The sequence below is a fragment of the Euprymna scolopes genome, chromosome 26, assembly GCF_053919585.1.
Source record: "Euprymna scolopes isolate OS-2025 chromosome 26, ASM5391958v1, whole genome shotgun sequence".
NCBI classification, from domain to species: Eukaryota; Metazoa; Mollusca; class Cephalopoda; order Sepiida; family Sepiolidae; genus Euprymna; species Euprymna scolopes.
This window is the reverse complement of record NC_136507.1, coordinates 94,289,718-94,311,144: the sequence shown is the minus strand read 5'-3', so window position 1 is coordinate 94,311,144 and position 21,427 is coordinate 94,289,718. Positions and strand designations below refer to the sequence as shown.

General features: G+C 37.0%; 1 protein-coding gene across 1 annotated transcript in view; it reads left to right on the top strand.

The window, feature by feature from the left end:
* The window catches only part of LOC145248271 (complement C3-like), a 233,059-nt gene extending 212,147 nt beyond the window's left edge, over positions 1-20,912 (top strand). Inside the window, exons 32-37 of the mRNA XM_080110142.1 lie at positions 1,316-1,418; positions 2,127-2,207; positions 4,621-4,689; positions 9,779-9,886; positions 10,680-10,806; positions 20,648-20,912. Coding sequence (XP_079966268.1) covers positions 1,316-1,418; positions 2,127-2,207; positions 4,621-4,689; positions 9,779-9,886; positions 10,680-10,806; positions 20,648-20,774 — 615 coding nt within the window. The 3' untranslated portion in view covers positions 20,775-20,912. The remainder of the gene's footprint in view (positions 1-1,315; positions 1,419-2,126; positions 2,208-4,620; positions 4,690-9,778; positions 9,887-10,679; positions 10,807-20,647) is intronic.
* Positions 20,913-21,427: the final 515 nt, after the last annotated feature.

Below are 21,427 nucleotides of genomic sequence, written 5' to 3'. Positions count from 1 at the left end.
TACACTTTTGCCCTGGGCAACGCCAGGTAGCCCTGCTATTCTATTACATAAATGGCAGTTGTCTGTGCATATGTCAAGCTAAAACTCTCAGACGAGCACTTGCCATGGAAATAATGATAAAACAAAGACAGGCTCGCAACATCTCTTCTGTGGGAGAAAGGCTACAGGGAAGAGAAAAGGGCATCCCCACTAGGCTACGAAGTCTATTTTGTACTCTGTCAAGGCAGAATAGGCTGTTTTTAGCAGCTCCTGCCCAGATGTGGCAGCAGTACTCCATCCTTGGACGTACTTGACTTTTCTACAGATAGAGAATTGCATCAGTAGTGAGATATCTTCTGGAGCGGTAGAAGGATCTCACCATTTTCCCAGCGTCCTTGGCAACAGACCTGATGTACGTGTTCCATTTCAGATCAGGAGTAAAGGTCAAACCCAGAAGCTTGTCAAAACATGGAGCCTCCCCAAGACGAAAGCCATCCATTTCAATTGATGCCAGATCGGAATCAGAGCATTGATGATGTAAAGATAGAAGCTTGGTTTTGGATGCATTAAAAGTGACCAGCCACCTCTTCCCCTACTGTACCACATGCTCAAGATCAGAGGAGAGGGAATTAGAGAGAACTTTGTCATTTACGGGATTTGATGTGTTGCCATAAATTGTCGTGTCATCAGCATAGATGTCAATGAATGATTCATGACCAATAAGCTTTTTATTGAAATACTATGAGTAATTGCTTTATAAGATCAAATAATCCGATCCTTTCCAGACAAGAGAAAAATCCAAGTTGTCCTTGATGACCATATATCCAAACATCATATTAATGCAGGTGTGTCCCAGGGGTTGATCCCTGGATCTTTATTATTCCTGATATTCATAAATAACCTCCCTGATAAAATTGTATATGAGATGGGTATATTTGCTGATGACACCACACTCTAGAAAATACATGAGAGAAAAATGAATGCACATATATCGACGGCAATGAAACCCTAGAAACTTCAGTCTGTAGTGGAATGGGACTGTAAATAGTTGGCAACATTTAAAGCTACTAAGACTAAGATTCTTTTATTTAAAAACTACAAAATAGTCTTCTCAAACAACGATTGCCATAACAAAGCATACTCTACCTGAAAGACCATTTTTCAAACTCCTTGGGTTAACATTTTCCCTGCTTCCCTCCACACGATCCCAATCTGTTAGTTATTTCAATGGAAATATTTGATACTATTTTTACGTATCAACATTTAATATTGCTATCTAAACAAAACCTCATTCCCACAACAGTTGTTCAAGTCAAACTAATGTTTCCCATTTCAGCTTGAACCTGGTGAGAAATTAACATTGAATCTTACTCTACGACGAGGGAATGAAAGAAAGCTCTCACCTTCTTCGATCAACATATACAATTATGAAAGACCAGGTAAGTATTTCTTTTGACATTTCAAGTATATACGTGATTTGAATTACTGTTCTGTAATGTTGGTTGATGCGGTGTCGCTGACCTTGGCCATATTTTCCCAACAACAATGAAGTTAAATAATGTCATAGCCAAAAGTTCTATGAGAGAATAAGCCATTTATTGTGAACTAGCCTGGATGCCCGGCATTGCCCGGGTGTTTGAAGGTGTGTGTTGAGCAAAAAAAAAAAAAAAAAAGTAGTAGGCAGGCAAGCAGGCCTGAACACGTACCATGAAGGAGGAAAAGAACGTAAAAAAAAAAAGTGACGTGTTTGCTTTTGCACCCATCACCAAACCGGAAGTGATGTAGGTTTAAATTAAGGCTAGACAATTGAAAAGAGATGATAACTTTCGAAAATATCAGTGAAAAAGTGACCCCCTCCTTGTAGAAAAGTGCCCAGTTGAAGGTGAAGGAATTAATGTTTTTAACCAATTTTGCAATATTTGTCGTCGAAAAGGTTTAGCTTCATAATGATACCAATCTCGTGAAAATCCGTCGCCTCTGTCGAAAGTTTTAGGCAGACATACAAACATACATACATACATACATACATACATACATTTAAACAGACAAGTGAGATTTATATTATAGATGTTTTGCAAGGTGGGAGAGGAGATTGGCTGATTCTGTCATTGCATATCATTTTTTAAATGACTTTGCTTTTTTTTCAGATGAAAACTGTGTAATACTCTACCCGAAAGAGAAATATTATAATTTGTTCTGCAGTTCCAACAAGTGTTTGTGTTCTGAAGGTTAGTATTTCGCTCGACTCTTTTTAAGAAGAATCATTTACGGATTCCGCTTTTATTTTGATACAATCATAAATACAATGATTATTTCCATTATTTTCATCAAAATTGCAAATATTTTCAAATTTTCATCAGCTATGGGCAAATAGCTCCACAGCCTTGTGGATGCCTTGGCAAAAACTAAGGAAGTAAACCCTGACAAAATATCTGGTTTGAACTCCGATAAGCAGATGGTGAAGCACTGCAACACCTTTCCGGCAACTCCTGCAGCTGCGCTGGCTCCGACCACATTGGCTTGCCATTCCATCAGACTTTGTATCTAATGCCAAGAGGGGGATACTGGTAACTAGGCCAACCTAGGTCTCCTTATCACCTGCCTAGGTCTTCATCTAGAGATGCAACTAACTTTGTATAGTCACAGTAGACGATGCAGTGCACCAGAGTGGATGCAGAACACCATTGTCTTACAGGACACAAGGTTGCCATCATCACTCATGACGTCATAAAACTGTGGCAGCTTTCATTCACTGCTATTGCATTGTAAAATAAACAAAAAATTCACAATGATTTATACATGTATTTGGTAACTTCAATGTTCAGCACAACTGGCTTGGATTTTCTACTTACAAAGACGCAGCTCATAGCACAACACATAGCTTCTCTATAACTCATTCCCTATCACAGATGGTTACGTTTCCAACCCATTTCCTTGACCAGCAAGAACAACACGCATCACTTTTAGATCTGTTTCTGACCACAGTTCCTGATGATTGTGTTATGAACGCCCACAGCCCACTTGGGAATGCTGATCATGTAGTGATAATAGTTGAAATTGCCCTAAACTCTAGAGCCAAAACGGAAGAGCTATTGCTCAAAACAACGAGATATCATAAAAAGGCTGACTGCGAAGCCATCAGGAATCTCATCAGAGACGCCCCATGACGAAATATCTTTTCACTTCCTGCTGAACAGTGTGCAAATGAAACCACTGAATGGTTCAAAACAGCAATTGAAGCACATGTTCCTACACGGAAACTTTATAGCAAGCTCCACTCTTCCCCAATGGTTTACTTCCAGATGTGTAGCTGCCATCGCACAAAGGCAGCATGCGTACCGCAGATTTAACCGACATAAATCCAGTTCAAACAGGCAGAAGTATATAGAAGCCAGAAGTAACTGTAAGAAAGAAATAGCAACAGCTAAGAGAGAATTTACTGAAACCAACAAAAGACATATCAAAACACAGAAATTAGGAACCCGTGACTTCTGGAAAATCTACAACAGTATAGAAAATAATGGCCAATCAACAATTCCCCCACTATCCAACAATCATGAGGTTGTTTGCTCAGCAACCGAGAAGACTAACATGCTTGCCAGTCGGTTTGCCTCCAACTCCACACTGGACCCTGCTAACCACCCTTTCTCGGACTTTCCTTTGCGGACATATGCCACACTAGATGATCTGAAAATCACTCCTTCTCAGGTGCATGCTATCATAAAAAATCTTGACACTTCAAAAGCATGTGGACCTGATCTCATCCCGGCTGTGCTATTAAAAATTGCTCCGCCGAAGTAGCACCAGTTCTATCCAAACTTTACAACAAATGCCTTAATGAATCTTGCTTTCCTGCCTGCTGGAAAACTGCTTCTGTGGTACCAGTTTTCAAGAATTCTGGCGAAAGAACTGACCCAGTGAATTACCGCCCCATTAGCCTCCTCTTTTATTTATTTTTTCTAAAATCCGATTGCTGCATCGGAAAGGCCAGTTAAAAATACATAATATACTTTGTTATTTTCTTTAATTTAATCCCTTTTTTAGAATTTATTAGACAAAATTTAACTTTTATTTTACCGTGCCAATAAATATGATCATCACTGTATATATATATATATATATATATATATATAATTTTCCCGTTTTTTTCTCTCTCTCTCTCTCTCTCTCTCTCTCTCTCTCTCTCTCTCTCTCTCTCTCTTTTCCACTTTATTTTATTGGTATTTTAGTCGATTAAACATCTAAATATGGTCGATTTTTTCTTTAATGTGTGTGTGTGTGTGTGTGTGTGTGTGTGTGTGTGTGTGTGTGTGTGTGTGTGTGTGTGTGTGTGTGTGTGTGTGTGTGTGTGTGTGTGTGAAAAGATGAAACACACCAAATAATACGTGGAGACAGGATGTGCGAAAAAAAGGCAGAAGGAGAAACAAATTAAACACATCTAACATCAATGCATTTAAATCATTTAACACACCAGTCATACACAAAAACACTTTTATGCACGATTTTGACTTTATGAACTGCACTCTCCTCCAAACTGGATATGCTCTCCCAAACCACAAATGCATCGGAAGTGCTGTAACCCTTTGCTCATTGCCATTTAACATTGTTTCACTTTTCGTGACATTTTCTTTCTTTGTGCAGGTTGTCCACTAACAAAGCATACTACAGCTGGAAAATTGACAAAAATCTTTTGCAAACCAAATCAAATTGGTAAGACATTTTTTTCTCCGATCTTTTTATTCTAATTCTTTTTATGTTTTAATTTATTATACTTCTTTCTGTAACATTTTAACGTTAAACGAGAGGAAGCCCATAGTTGTTTACGTCAACGCATACTTTTGCACATGGGCACTCCAATTAATTGTCATTACATGAGTTGCCGTTCCTTCAGATAAGCTGGAAGGATTTACTTGCCCTTGCATAAAGCAGGTTCACCATTGTCTTCGGGTTATCTTCTTTTTTTTCTTTTTTTTTTCTTTTTTTACATAGGCATCACCGCCGATCAAGGCTCAGGGGCCACTTGAGAATAGGGGTTAAAGAGTGTACAGTAGTCAGTTGGACAATATAGTAATTGTCAGTAATAGAAATTCAGTAAATTTGTTAACTTAAGGGGAAGGGATTATCAAGAACTTGTTTACATTGGACTTGAAGATAACCATATTGTAGTCAGCTGGAAAGCAGAAAAACAAAAGACAGTTCCACAGGCGTGCAGTTCTAAGAAAGAAGCTTTGTTCATGGAATCTACATTTAGGTTTAGGCACAAATAAAGAGTGGGGGAATTATTGATAGTGTTTTCAGCTAGACGAGTGCTTGTTGTGAAAGTTTGGCGAGGGGGGGGCATAGATTGAAGCTCAGTCGAGCACTTGCCATGAAAATAACGATAAAGTAAAGAAAAACTTGCTACATCTTTTCTGTGGGATAGAGGCTGCAGGGAAGAAAAAGGGACATCTCCTATAAGGCTACAAAGTCTATTTTGACTTCTATCAAGGCAGGATAAGTCCTTTCTAGCAGCTCCTGCCCAGATGTGGCAACAGTACTCCATCCTTGGACAAACTTGGCTTTTATATAGATAGAGAATTGCATCAGCAGTGAGATATCTACTGGGTCGATAGAAGGATACCACCATTTTTCCAGCGGCTTTGGCAACAGATTTAATGTGTTTGTTCCATTTCAGATCAGGAGTAAAGGGCAAGCCCAGAAGTTTGTCAAAACATGAGGCCTCCCCAAGACGAGAGCCATTCATTTCAATTGATGCCAGATGGGGAGAGCATTGATGATGTATAGATAGCAGCTTGGTTTTAGATACATTATAAGTAACCAGCCACTCCTTTCCCCATTATGGGCAGCAATAAAAAAAAAAAAAAAAGAACACGGAATGTTATAGTGCATGTAAATGGGAGACAACTGAGTTGTTTTAAAGTCTGGTAGTATTTGTTTCTTGTTACGGCCATCACAAAGTGAGGAGCCCCACGTATGTTTATTATAAACAAAAGGACGCCATTATGGAAACTTTGTGAACCGTAAGCTACCTATACTTTTCTTCCAATCCATGTATCGTCTAAAATAATAATGACGATGATGTCTAACCATATGAGTGAACCACTTATGTGCTGGAGAACGTAAAATTTGATGGAATCTCTCAGATTTTTCAAACAACAGTGTGAGCTGTACTTCTCTGTGAAACGCATCCCCAAGGAGAAGCAAATCAACCACATCTGGATAATAATTATCCAGAAAGAAGGGTTTAAGGCATTATAACTGCTGGTCATTAAAAAACGAAGTTGATAGATGCATTCCAGTGGCAATTTGGAAGGAGAATAGAATCACAAACAAAACAAATTTTTGGATTGCACGCTTCTATTTGCAAAATTCCTCACAGAAAGAAACAGAGAACATTGATAATTTTCTAACGAAATGTAAGCTGCAGGGGCAAAGATGCAAGTTCAGAGATGGGTATGAGATGGAAGACCGAGTAACCGACTAGATTATTGCCAGAAAAAAATTACCCAGAATTCCAGAAATGGCTACTTAGCAAAACTGAGGCAATTTCCATGGTAGAAATGCTTCGAAGCTTCAGTTAAGTATATGAAACAGATAAGCGAACTACAAGGGAAATGCGACAGATAAATAAGTGCAATAAAGCACATACCTATGAACACAGACAATTGTGGCAGATGTTAGGGTTAGGATCGTGGCATATGTCGATGTATCCATCATAATAGAAACGACATGGTTCGAGGCAGCAATTATCTATTCTGTGATCGAAAGAACCACTAGGTTAAGATATGTCCCAACAACTTATGGCTTACAATGGATCAAGTATTCCACAACATAGATCCAAACAAATTCAATGTGCATACAAGGGTGAATGAAGATACATTAAATTCTGCCAGAGATCTACTATACTAGGATTACCCTCCCTCCAGGACTTTAAACTAGTTTTCTTAGAACAAAGATTCAATTATACAGCGGGTACTCTAGTTACTCTTTCAGACAATACCTTACATCAGTCTGTAAGTGAGAACTGTGAAATAGAGAATGCCGAATCCAGTGATTTTGAAGAAAAACTTTTTAATAGAATATATTTTTTTTTTCCATATCGGTTTCTATTTAACCCATAGTTGGGGCCCTAACAGAGTGGACCTGGGAGCAATGGCAATTAAAGAGTGGCTCTACACTCCACAAAGCCCGCTAGCTGGGGGCTCACCATTGGATATAGTTTAAGGTCATATCCAGGACCACAACACACATACACGCGCGCACGCACACACACATATATATAAAATAAAAAGTGTTTCCTTTTCAGATTAAATATGTTTTTAACTCTTTTTCAAAGTGATTTTTAACATGTTTTATTAACTGTTTGCTCGTATATATATATATATATATATACATATATATATATATATATATATATATATATATATATATATATACACTTGTTATATACACGAGTGTACAACACCCATAGCTGTTGCTTCAAAATCCCTTACCCAAACAGAACAATGCTACACCAATATCGAGCATGAGCTCTCAGCTATTGTATTTGGATGCAAACGATTTTTCACATACATTTATGGCTGTTCATTTAAAGTTGAATGTGACCACAAGACTTTGGCAAAGATCCGCTTCAAGAATCTAACAGCAACACCTCCCTGATTTAAACAAATGCTATTAAGAGTCCAGGAATACAATATGATTATCAAATATCAACCAGGCAAAGAAATGCTACTGGCAGTGGACTATTCAGACTCCTCCACAAAAAGAACAAAGAAGTTATTGATTTAGACATCAGAGTAGACTTTGTACAATTCTCAGTGGAGAAATTAACACAGATCCATCAAGCGACGAATGCTGACCCAACACTGTGTAACTTGAGAGAACAGATTTTTCAAGATTGGACAGAATCTTGCAGAGAACTACAAAAAGACCTTCAACCATACTGGTCTCATCAAGATGAGCTCTCTATAGGTAATGGTATATTGCTCAAGGGTGACAGGATATCGATCCCTAAAAGCATTTAAAAAAATACATTATGATCACTAAGACAACAACAAGTGCAAGCTTAGGGTAAAACCCTGTGTTTTTTGGAATGGTGTACACAAATGAGATAATACAGCAATGCACCAAATGTCAAGAACACAAGGAATCTCAAACTGCTGAATCTCTCATGTTGCATAAGATCCCAGTGTTGTTACATTTCAACCATTTGGACCCACACGTTGTCTCGTGCCGTTGCAGGAACAAATAAACAAAAAGAAAGATAAAAATCCGATTTGGGATTTTTTGTAAATGAAATGCATTTATTCATGATTGTTTCAATATAACGCATTTCATCATCTTTCAAAAGTATTTTCGCACTGCATTTACTTATTTACTCACTTATTTATTTACTTACCTCCGCATGTGTTTTATAATGCTGTGTCAGATAACGTGTGCTTTTTAAAAGTATCTTTCCCCCTCAGAAACAAACAAACAAAAGGAAAGAAATAAAAATCCGATTCGGCAAAAAAAAAAAACGCATTTATTCATGGTTCTTCCAATGTAATGCATTTCATCATCTTTCAAAAGCATTTTTGCATACACACGTGTTTTACAGCGCTCCACTATATAACATAAACAAAGAAGGACATTCAAAAAAAAATGATGAATCGTATTTTTTGTAAGTGCAAATGAAAAACATTTATTCATGGTTTTTCCAACAATAAAGCATTTCATTATCTTTCAGAAGTCTTTTCGCACACACACACACACGTTTTACAACCTCTGGCCGCAGCCAGCGTTTTCTCACCCTTGATGCACACGTCCATCTTCCATGGTGCGCATTTTGCTTCTCTTGCTCAACCACGCACTGTCCTTCTTTTTTTTTTCTCTCCTTCTTCCCATGACGTCAGCATGTGCACACTTGCCAATTTGTATACATCTTTTAGCAGCTGTTGCTGTTAATATTTTTGCTAGTCAGCTATCCCATGGCTGCTGATTTTCTCACGTGCATCCATCCATATATGTTATGTTACCAAGAGAATGCACAGCTTCGTTACACCAGTACAAATATGGCAAAGCGTGTCTACTGTTATCTTTAATCTGAACAGGCACAATTATCTCCTTATTGTGCAATATTATTTGAAATACCCCTTCATCTGCAAGCTAAGGAATTTTTCCGTGAGGAAGTCATTAATCTGATCAAGCAAATCTTTGCTGAGCAAGGAGTCCCAGAAAGGCTTATCATCAACAATGGATCATATTTCAGCTATCATTGTTTCAGAGAATTTGCCAAAGAATGGGATTTTGAGCACATCACAACTCTTCTTACAGATTCCCCCAATCTAATGGCATAGTAGAACGGTGCATACAGACCATCAAGGCAGATATGGAGAAGGCCTTAATATGAACATGTATGAATGTCCACTTTTATCAACTCTGACCGAATTATATTATTAAAATATTAATTGCCATAGGCAAACTATAAATAAAATGTCTTTATTTCTGACACGTTTTGGTGTCAACATCGCTAAGATTCGATTCTTCCACAGAATTTGGTTGAAGGTCTTCATGTAGTTCTTTGCAAGATTCTGACCAATCTTGAAGAATCTGTTCTCTCAAGTTACACAGTGTTGGGTCAGCATTCGTCGCTTGATGGATTTGTGTCTCCACTGAGAATTGTACAAAGTCTACTTTAATGTCTTCCACATATGTCAGGAATAAATGTAACTTCTCTACCCACTTGATGAAATATGATATCAAATATTCTAATTCTTTTACTTATTTCTCCGGGTTTTCTTCTTTTTTTTTTTTTCAGGAATAAAAGTGAAAATATTAAAGAAAAAAAATAATCTTGGAGGCGCAAACAAAGCACGCAGATTGATTTACATTGCATCCATAAATTATCTATTGAATGGAAGTCCAGGTAAATTTTGAGATCTTTTTGTTGTTGTTTTTATATACTTTATTTCGTCTTTTATGTTATATCTAACTTTATTATGCACATATGTATTAGTGCTGGGACGATTAATGGGTTTTCATAGTAATCCGAAAACAAAAACAAGAAACAACTCTATAACTACATATTTAGAGATTTTAAAAGAATCAGAATCGGTAATTGTATCGGAATCCGGAATTCAGAACAGAATCGGTAATTGTATTGGAATCGGGAAAAATATTGGAATTATCTTTCGTTCTTATTAGCTCCTTACATCAAGTGGTTTCATGCTTTGTCTGGAGCAATTTCCATAAAAATTTGTGCTATTATGATTGTGATTACATTGATAATTTCTATATTTCATTTGGTTGTACCTTGTGAGACATTAAACCTCCCTTGAGAGGGGAGGTAATGTAACGTAAGTATATAAGATGTTGTGCTAGATAGTAGCTTATCCCACTTTCTCCCATTGCTAATCGCCCTATTATCTTTTCCGATAAACTTCTAGTTAGATCTGTTGTTTACTTTTTCCCCTTTAATTTTAGTCAGTTTATTTGGCTATACATGGATAAACAATAAAACCATTGAAGTGGCGATAAATTAATGAACCAAAGGGCCCCAAATATCCATAGTTTAGAATGCCTTTCCTTACCACTGGCAGAAGAGAAAGCAACACTAACATCTCAATAAAAGATGCTTTTTTTTTCCAAATTTTATATTTTCTTTATATTGTTGTGAAATATTAATTTCAGGTTGTTTACTTCTTTCCTTCTAATTTTAGTTAATCCTTTTGGCTATGTGCAAAGAGACAACCGAACCACTGAAGTGATTATTGATAAAGATTGCCAGACGATCTCAAAAGGGGAATATGTAATTGCAACGGACAAGTACATAGAAACAAAAAAAGGGTAAAAACAATTCCTTTACATTTTTATTTTTAAAAAAAAATATTGTATTGGTTTCAAATTTTGTAGATAAGGATTGATAATTTATCTTATTTGGATTATTCGGACTACTGTTCTCATCTTGAGTATTCACATGTTTCAAGCGATTCTGTCGAACTCATGGAGCTTTTTGTCAAGCGTGAATCTGCATAGAATTTTGAACAAAACCCTTTATTTAATTCATGGGGGCAACATGTTTACCTTTCATCGGCCATGACTGTGTAGAAGTTCTAAGTAATTCACGATTGTATTTCAAGTGTCATCAGCACTGAGGATCGAACCTTTGTTGGGGACTTGCATAAATCCCCTGAAATAAATAAATAAAAAGAAATATATTACCAAATAATGTAAAATAAACTTTCATTAAAAGAAAAGAAATTACTTTTTAATATGTGCCAAGGTGGCAGTCAGTATGAAAGAAGAAAGAGGGTGAAGAATGGTGAAGACTTGAGAGCGTGAGAGAAAAAATCCTACTTTGTGTTGTGACGAAGTGAGAGAAACAGAGTCAAGCAATGTTCTTTGACATGCGAGAAAAGCTGTCATTTCAGCTACTGAATTTCACTCGGCGAGCGTTGCTGTTCTTGTCGGTTATCCTTTTCTCTGACGAGAGAAATTCTCCATGCCTTTTATATTTCTTTAGCGGCTCCCAGAGGCTTGCAAAAATAAGTTTTTTTTAAATCGAGCCCTGATTGGTCAAAAGTTCATATTTTGACAAAAACAAACATGCTTTCAGCTACATAAGCCATTTCTCAAACGTCCTGCTTTTTGACCTAAGAGGTTTGGTGTGAGTGAATGCCGTAATTCCCATGCAAATGAATTTATAAATTTTAATGTGTGTGTGTGTGTGTGTGTGTGTGTGTGTGTGTGTGTCTTAGAAAAATAAAATAAGAAACAGCACTCTTTCAACCTTCAAAAGAATGAATTTTACCAAGTATTTTATCCATTATGTCATAGGTCCTTACAGTTGTAAGCCGGAGGTTGAATTACAAGACAAGATACAGCTGAAGAGACTGGAGATTACACCGCCCAAAACGTTTGTGTGAATAACTCTTAAGATAAGAGCAGTAATTTGAATATGTACATAGAAAAAAAAATGGATACAAGCATTTTTTTTACCCAGTACCATGTTTCAGTTCTTATACTCTTCTGGAGGTTGAAGGTTCAATCCTCAGTGAGAAAAATACTTTTTAAAAAAATGCGTATTATTTAAGACTTCTACCTGGTCATGGCTTAAGAATCAAGAGCATGCTATTACAATTCTGATTTTTTTAGATGAGGGCTGATTGTTTGCATTACTTGTTTTGATCGGACAATTGGTCTCATCTTGAATGTTATTTGTGCAACGTTTTGGTGGGTGCAGTCTTCGACCTTCATCAGGCATGTTGGTTACCATGTTGGAAAAGAAAGGAGAAAAGTTACAGGGTCTGTAGAAAGCACAGCGAAAAAAAACAAAAACAGCTCCAAGAATACGAAACCACTGACCGAAATGTTGAACAAATAACTCTCAAGATAAGAATAATAGTCCAATGAAAACAAGTAATACAAAGAGCATGCTACTCCAGTGAATTAAATAGAGGGTTTCGTTTGAAATTTTGTGCAGAATCTCGAGTTCAATGGAAAGATCCCTGAGTTTGACAGAAACAAGATACACCTGAAGAAGATCAGAGTCAGAAGGTTACATCAACCGAAACGTTATGCAAATCACACTTAAAATGAGTACAGTAGTCCGAGTAATTTAAATAATAAGAATCCATTGTAGTGGTTTAGTAAATAAGTTCCTGCAGTTTTCTACATTTAAATGGTTTGATTAAAAAAATATATAAATAACTAATTAATTAATAATGTTTTGTTTTTTTTTACATGGGGGTCACCACTTATCAAGGCCCAAAGGCCACTCAGGGATAAGGGTTATTGTGTGCACAGTAATCAGTGAGATAGTATTGTAGTAATCATTAGTATTGGGGGGTTTTGATAGAGTGTTTTACTTAAGGGGGCGGTTTGTCAGGAGTTTGTTTATGTTGGACTTGAAGACATCCAAGTTGTAGTCAGATGGGAAACAGGCAAGCGGCAGAGAGTTCCACTGGCGTGCAGTTCTAAGAAAGAAGCTTTGCTCATGGAATCTACGTTTGGATTTAGGCACAGATAAACAGTGGGGAAAATTATTGACAGTAGTTTCAGCCAGACGGGTGTTTCTCGTGAAAGATTGGCAAGGGGGGGGGCGAGGGATTAGAGCTCAGACGAGCACCTGCCATGGAAATAATGATAAAACAAAGACAGGCTCGCAACGTCTCTCCTGTGGGAGAGAGGTTGCAGGGAAGAGAAAAGGACATCCCCCACTAAGCTACGAAGTCTATTTTGTACTCTGTCAAGGCAGGATAGGCTGTTTTTAGCAGCTCCTGCCCAGATGTGGCAGCAGTACTCCATCCTTGGACGTACTTGGCTTTTATACAGATAGAGAATTGCATTAGTAGTGAGATATCTTCTGGAGCAGTAGAAGGATCCCACCATTTTCCCAGCGTCCCTGGCAACAGATTTGATGTACGTGTTCCATTTCAGATCAGGAGTAAAGGTCAAACCCAGAGGCTTGTCAAAACATGGAGCCTCCCCAAAACGAGAGCAATTCATTTCAATTGATGCCAGATGGGGATCAGAGCATTGATGATGTAAAGATAGGAGCTTGGTTTTGGATGCATTAAAAGTGACCAGCCACCTCTTTCCCCACTGTACCACGCGCTCAAGATCAGAGGAGAGAGAATTAGAGAGAACTTTGTCATTTACAGCCTTTTATGCGTTGCCATAGATGGCCATGTCATCACCATAGATGTCAACGACTGATTTAAGTATGTGTTTTTGGAGATCAATGATGTAGATCAGGAAGAGAGTTGGATCCAGGATGGACAAGAGCAATTGCCCTGGAAAGGAAACCTTTGTCAAGAGATTCACTAATCCTATGAGATATAACCATCCGCACATCTGCTGTAGATCTTGCAGAGCGGAAACCATATTGCATGTCACTAAGAAGGTTGTTTCTGTTGAGGTGGTTGACTACTTCTTTATTTAATATGGATTCCAACAACTTACTCATGACACAGAGGAGACTTATTGGTCTGTACTGAGAGGGAGATTACTTTTCACCTGAATTCTTAAATACAGGGCATACTGATGAGGTTTTCCAGGATGTTGGAAAGTACTTCTCCTTAAGGCAACGCTTAAATAGTTTTGTAAGTATGGGGGCAAGTTCTGGTTGGAGCTTTTTCAGCACTATAACTGGAATGCCATCAGGGCCAGTTGCTTTACTGGAATCAAGGTTCTTGATTAGTTTGGCGACCTCATGCACAGATATTTGTATGTTGCATAGCTTGTTCTGTGTTATAGGAGGAAATACAGGGAGTTGATGGTCATTGTCGCATAGAGTAGAATTAGCTGCAAAGTTCTTGGCAAATAGTCTGGCCTTGTCTGATGCTGACGAGATGACCTCAGGTCCATTGATGATAGTTGGGATAGAACGCACGCTTCTGTTCAAGATCCTGTTTGCTATTTGCCAGAATTGGTGGGAACCAAGCTGCTGCTCAGCTACTTTGGATTTAACAGACTGAGCATATAGCTCTCTTGCATGTTTTATTACTCTTTTACAGTGGTTGCTGGCAGTCCTGAAAGCAGCTTTAGTCTCATTACATCTATTACGTTGTTAGCTATGGAAAAAGTGATTTCTGTGCGTACTGGCAGCGGCACATTCTGGGGAGAAACATGGCTGGCTCTTAGGTTTTTGTTGGAATTTTTTGGATGGTATGAATCGGTCTATGCCTACAATTAACCATTCGGTCAGGTCTGATACTATAGAGGACACATCCTTTTTAAACATGGAATGCAGATGTAGGTCAGATATGAATGTACGGAAGCTATCCCAGTCAGCCATAGAGTATCGATATACAGTACGGTGGAGAGGTACGTCTGAAGACTTATTACATTTCATTTTTATCTTAACTGCTACAACAGAGTGGTTAGAGGATCCCAGAGGAGATAGAACAGAACATGAACATAGCTCAGGGGAAGTTGTGATAAAAGGTCTAGAAGGCTTGCATATTGACCGGGTGTATCGGGCACATGGGTGGGTTCGTGAACAATCTGAGTGAGGTCATAGGCAATGGCAAAATCATGACAAAACCTCCCCTCATCATCGATTTTATTTGAGTGGGTCAGCCATTCCACGTTATGGACATTGAAGTCACCGCAAATGTGAATGTTAGCCGAAGGATGAGCAGACAGGACGTGGTTAATTTTCTCAGATATGCTTTTAAAGATAGTAACCCCACTGTTGTGGGAGTGATAGAGGGCAAATATAAATGCAGTGGTGTAAATTAGTGCAATTCGAAAGCATATATAAGGTAAATTAGGGTCTTCTCTGGAGATATCCCTACCACATGGAAAGCCATCTTTGATGTAGGCACATATTCCATGCCCATGGCGATCTTGGGGGTCAGATTTAGATGTTAAGTTGGAGTATCCTTTAATTATGAATTCGTCTAGAGAAGTGGTTGGCCCTATGCCAGTTTCACTTAGAAAGAATATGTCCGGTTTTGTCTCCTGTAATTGTGTTTCAACATCTGGAAGGTTGGAACGTAGACCCCTGATGTTAGAGAAGGAGACCTGGTAGTAGGGGTCTACGTTGGAGGATGGGGTTCTAGGTTTATTCGTGTTTCTTTTTTGGAGATTTGTCATCATTGAGGTTTTGGGGTTTGTGGAGCAGGTTGGTAGACTTAGTTGGAGCAGGACAGAGAGGGAAAATAAGAGAGAAAAAGACAAGAAATATATTTTTTTTTGTAGCACATGATAAGGTAAAGCTGTAACAATTACCCACTAGTATGGCATCAAGAGGCCCTACCAGAAACTACTGTATGGTCCAGAATCCATTCACCAAATGGCAATACAGCAGCCCCCGTACTTTGCACCTGCTGATAGGACAGCCTCCGTAGTGGTTAATCCAAGGTTCAGGTCCCTGACTATCAGGCGGGTAACGTCAGCCCAGATGAAACTTTACCTCCAGCACCCTTACTAGTGACATGGCTACAAGGATAGACATAGAAACAGAAGTTTTCCGACATCTCAGGCTACTCTTTACAAAGTACTACCGACCTAGTATGTATTCTAGAATATATTCTTTCTTGTTTCTTACAACTTCTTCCCAACGTACAACAAGATTTTCAATATTTGAAGTTGGTAGAAATTAAAAAGGAAAAATAATGAAAGGATGAACTGATTATGTCGATGTGGTCATAGTCTGCGTTCAACCTTCTTGATTAATCACTGTAAAAGCAATTGATGCCTTGAATCGCAAGAAGGTTGGCCAATCGCAGAAACTTAAAAGAGCACACACTGAATTGATGTTTCTGAATTTTTGAGATGAGGATTGGTTATTCATATTATTTGGATTATTCAGACTACTGTTCTCATCTTGAGTGTTGTTTTCACAACGTTTTGGCCAATGTAATCTCCAAGTTGCATTTTGTCGAACTTGGAAATGTTTTGTCTAACTCAGGAATTTGGACAGAATTTGAAACGGAGCCCTTTATTTATTTCGCAGGAGTAGCATGTTCTTGTTCCATCAGGCATGGCTGGATAGCGGTCCTAAGTAATTCGTAATTGTATTTTTCAGTTGTCCACACTGAGAATTGAAGCTTCAACCTTCAGGAGATCACTTTAACAATTGATTTTTTTCCAAGTATACTAACTCCAAATTTCCGAGTATGACAGAAACATTCCCAAGTTTAACAAAATACACCCAGAGAAGGTCGGAGGTTACATCAACCGAAATGTTGTGAAAATGACAACAGTAGTTCAAAGAATCCAAATAATACGAATACTGAATTGAATTTAGAGACAGTTGATCTACTGCACCGTGAGAACTGGAGAGTGAGTTTACAAAATATCCAAATGTATTTGACACTGCATACGACAAAAGCGATGTTAATTGAATAGAAAAAGAAGAAATAGAAAAAGAAGAAAATCAAGAATTTGGGTTTGCCAAAATCTTAAATCTCTTTTAGAAATGTTGACAGTAGAGTAGAAACTCTTGAAGGCAGATTCTATGCTAACAATTTTTATTTTATTTCAAACGGAAGTGTGACGGATGTAAGAAAGTTTCATTTCAAGCTTAAGTGTGACGGATGTAAGAAAGTTTCATTTCAAACGGAAGTGTGACGGATGTAAGAAAGTTTCATTTCAAGCTTAAGTGTGACGGATGTAAGAAAGTTTCATTTCAAGCTTAAGTGTGACGGATGTAAGAAAGTTTCATTTCAAGCTTAAGTGTGACGGATGTAAGAAAGTTTCATTTCAAGCTTAAGTGTGACGGATGTAAGAAAGTTTCATTTCAAGCTTAAGTGTGACGGATGTAAGAAAGTTTCATTTCAAGCTTAAGTGTGACGGATGTAAGAAAGTTTCATTTCAAGCTTAAGTGTGACGGATGTAAGAAAGTTTCATTTCAAGCTTAAGTGTGACGGATGTAAGAAAGTTTCATTTCAAGCTTAAGTGTGACGGATGTAAGAAAGTTTCATTTCAAGCTTAAGTGTGACGGATGTAAGAAAGTTTCATTTCAAGCTTAAGTGTGACGGATGTAAGAAAGTTTCATTTCAAGCTTAAGTGTGACGGATGTAAGAAAGTTTCATTTCAAGCTTAAGTGTGACGGATGTAAGAAAGTTTCATTTCAAGCTTAAGTGTGACGGATGTAAGAAAGTTTCATTTCAAGCTTAAGTGTGACGGATGTAAGAAAGTTTCATTTCAAGCTTAAGTGTGACGGATGTAAGAAAGTTTCATTTCAAGCTTAAGTGTGACGGATGTAAGAAAGTTTCATTTCAAGCTTAAGTGTGACGGATGTAAGAAAGTTTCATTTCAAGCTTAAGTGTGACGGATGTAAGAAAGTTTCATTTCAAGCTTAAGTGTGACGGATGTAAGAAAGTTTCATTTCAAGCTTAAGTGTGACGGATGTAAGAAAGTTTCATTTCAAGCTTAAGTGTGACGGATGTAAGAAAGTTTCATTTCAAGCTTAAGTGTGACGGATGTAAGAAAGTTTCATTTCAAGCTTAAGTGTGACGGATGTAAGAAAGTTTCATTTCAAGCTTAAGTGTGACGGATGTAAGAAAGTTTCATTTCAAGCTTAAGTGTGACGGATGTAAGAAAGTTTCATTTCAAGCTTAAGTGTGACGGATGTAAGAAAGTTTCATTTCAAGCTTAAGTGTGACGGATGTAAGAAAGTTTCATTTCAAGCTTAAGTGTGACGGATGTAAGAAAGTTTCATTTCAAGCTTAAGTGTGACGGATGTAAGAAAGTTTCATTTCAAGCTTAAGTGTGACGGATGTAAGAAAGTTTCATTTCAAGCTTAAGTGTGACGGATGTAAGAAAGTTTCATTTCAAGCTTAAGTGTGACGGATGTAAGAAAGTTTCATTTCAAGCTTAAGTGTGACGGATGTAAGAAAGTTTCATTTCAAGCTTAAGTGTGACGGATGTAAGAAAGTTTCATTTCAAGCTTAAGTGTGACGGATGTAAGAAAGTTTCATTTCAAGCTTAAGTGTGACGGATGTAAGAAAGTTTCATTTCAAGCTTAAGTGTGACGGATGTAAGAAAGTTTCATTTCAAGCTTAAGTGTGACGGATGTAAGAAAGTTTCATTTCAAGCTTAAGTGTGACGGATGTAAGAAAGTTTCATTTCAAGCTTAAGTGTGACGGATGTAAGAAAGTTTCATTTCAAGCTTAAGTGTGACGGATGTAAGAAAGTTTCATTTCAAGCTTAAGTGTGACGGATGTAAGAAAGTTTCATTTCAAGCTTAAGTGTGACGGATGTAAGAAAGTTTCATTTCAAGCTTAAGTGTGACGGATGTAAGAAAGTTTCATTTCAAGCTTAAGTGTGATGGATCCAATGTCCAAGATTTTCAACACTTCATTAGTAGAAATTTGTTTTTAAATATAAAACAAGAAACCTTCTCAACCATTAATAGCCATGGCTAATGATACATTATTGAAAGTACTTCGTTCAAACTCCTCACCTTAACGTGTACAGGGAACATGAATTGGAACAGATACATTGGGGGCATTGCCAAGGCCGCTGCGAAGAAGGTGGGCTCTCTCTCTCTCTCTCTCTCTCTCTCTCTCTCTACCATGCTAGAAACTTACTTACGCTGGAGAGTCTCCTATATCTCTACAAGGCCACCATTCGCCCATGTATGGAGTATTGGGCTGGTGCATCTACTATTAGTCTCTCACTCTTAGACAGGGCTCAAAAGAGAGTTACCAACCTAATAAGTCCCTCGAGAGCTTCAAATTCTGGCCCATCAACGAAATGTTGTATCTCTCTGCCTGTTTTACAAATATTTTAATGGTAAGTGTTCCGACAAACTACAAGCTCTTGTACTCCCTCGACGTAAATACCCCCGACAAGTAGACATGGAGCAAAATCCCGCCCCTACACAGTAGAGATCCCTAGATGCCAGAAAGCCTTCTATTCTAATAGTTTCTTCCCTAGGACTGCTAGACTTTGGAACTCCCTTCCAAGTTCCTGCTTCTCCAACTGTACCGACATGCCGAAGTTCAAGTGTAATGTGAATAAACATCTTGCTGCTTAACTCCCTACATAGTATCTCTGCAACTTATGTCCCAGATAGTAGATCCCTACATCAAAATAGCACTCTACCTTATTTGGGATGAAAATGCAATCCAAAAATTAAAAAAAAAAACAACAAAAGAACAAAAGCAAAATATTCAGTTTTCTTAATTCCATATTCCATTTTAAGGATCTGAAAACAAACAGAAATTAATTTAAATTAGCACAAAAAAAAAAAATTACAAAATGATTCCAAAATGGAATTCTGAAACCAAAAATTTGAAAACACAGTAGATTCCATCTCATGTGCTTGTAGATTTCTCCTCCATCATTACAGTGGTATATCTGATGCAATATTTCAGGGATCACCATCATATGAATCCGAAGATTCTATCGTTGGCATAATTTTGACAGGCCAATGGTTGATCGTTTGACATGGCCCAAAAGTTTAAGGGTTTTATTTTTGATTTTATTGAATAGAAAGATAGAAAAGTAGTTCGACAAAAGGTGGATAGAAAAACCACTTTGGCAAGTGACCTTGGGTTGAACCACTCCATAAACATCAAAAAGGGCATCAAGTAAGGAGATGCTTTCATCAATCCTGTTCTGTGTTGCACTAGCTGCTGTTATGCTTAAGACAGAAGAGACTTGCAGCAACTCACTCGTTTATATATAGATCAAACAGGAAGTACATGTCATGAAAATTAGAGTTCAAGGGAGATAACTTCTTACAGCTTGCTTAACTCCAACATAATATTGGATAATGATGGTCTTAATATCATAAAAACTACTTGTCACCGACAATTTTAAATGTCATATTCGTTTGAAACAGACCCTAAAAATCAACTTTTGACATGCGAATGTTTAGTTTTTACACATAAAAAATTATTTTGTTTTGTTCCGTTATGAATTCCCAATATTTTAAATTTATTTCATATTTCCAGTTCAGTATTTCCACTTCTTACATCAACTTTGAAACAAACTATTTTGGATTTGGTTTGAGTCAATTTTATTTGTGTTATTCTGGATTGTTAAATATTACCTTATCCTATTTACAAATGTATAAATTTATCTCTTTTTTTTTTTTTTTTTCAATTTTGTCTGAATATTTATTTTTGTTAAAAGACATTATTTGTGTTATTCTGGATTGTTAAATATTACCTTATCCTATTTATAAATGTATAAATTTATCTTTTTTTTTTTTTCAATTTTGCAGATACAAATTTTTGATTGATCAATATGGATTTATAAAAAAAGTTCAGAATGAAGTCCTCAATTTTGAACAAATAATAAGGGGATATAGCGACCACTCATGTACACACATAAGAGGAAAACGCCGGTAGACACCTGAATAATTTTGCCTACAAAGGAGAGGAGAATCTTTGGTTCTTCTTTGTTATTGTAGCGGAATCTGAGAGCCGAAAAAATGAGTTTTCATTATAAAACAATAATCATTTTCTGTTTTATCAATTTCAACAATAAGCAATGTCATCTACCTAAATGTCATGTCATAATTAGTTAAATATTACTGCATTATTACATAAAACATATACTTTGTACAAATAGATGATTGCGTGACATCCACCATTAATTGTAACAAGATGGACAGAGTTACTTCCCCTGATTTGATGCTATTAATTTATATACAGACTCTAATTTTTTCAAAACTATTTTCATTAATAATTAATTTTCTATATTATCGTTTTTCGTAATTTTTGGATATTTTCATTATTATGACACGACAATTCAGTAGATACCGTTGGAAATCAATATTTCTATTTTCGATTTTTGCTACACTAACGAAGAAGAACCGAATCTCTAATCTTTAAAGATTAGCATGATAAACTACAAGTCCAGTATTCAACTCAATCTATAACTAAACAAAAGTACAGGAAAATTTTTATGATGTACATATCTGTCATGAAACGAATATGTCATATTCCAAAAATTACGTAAATTGATCAAATGGTATTTTTTGTTATATATATATATATAT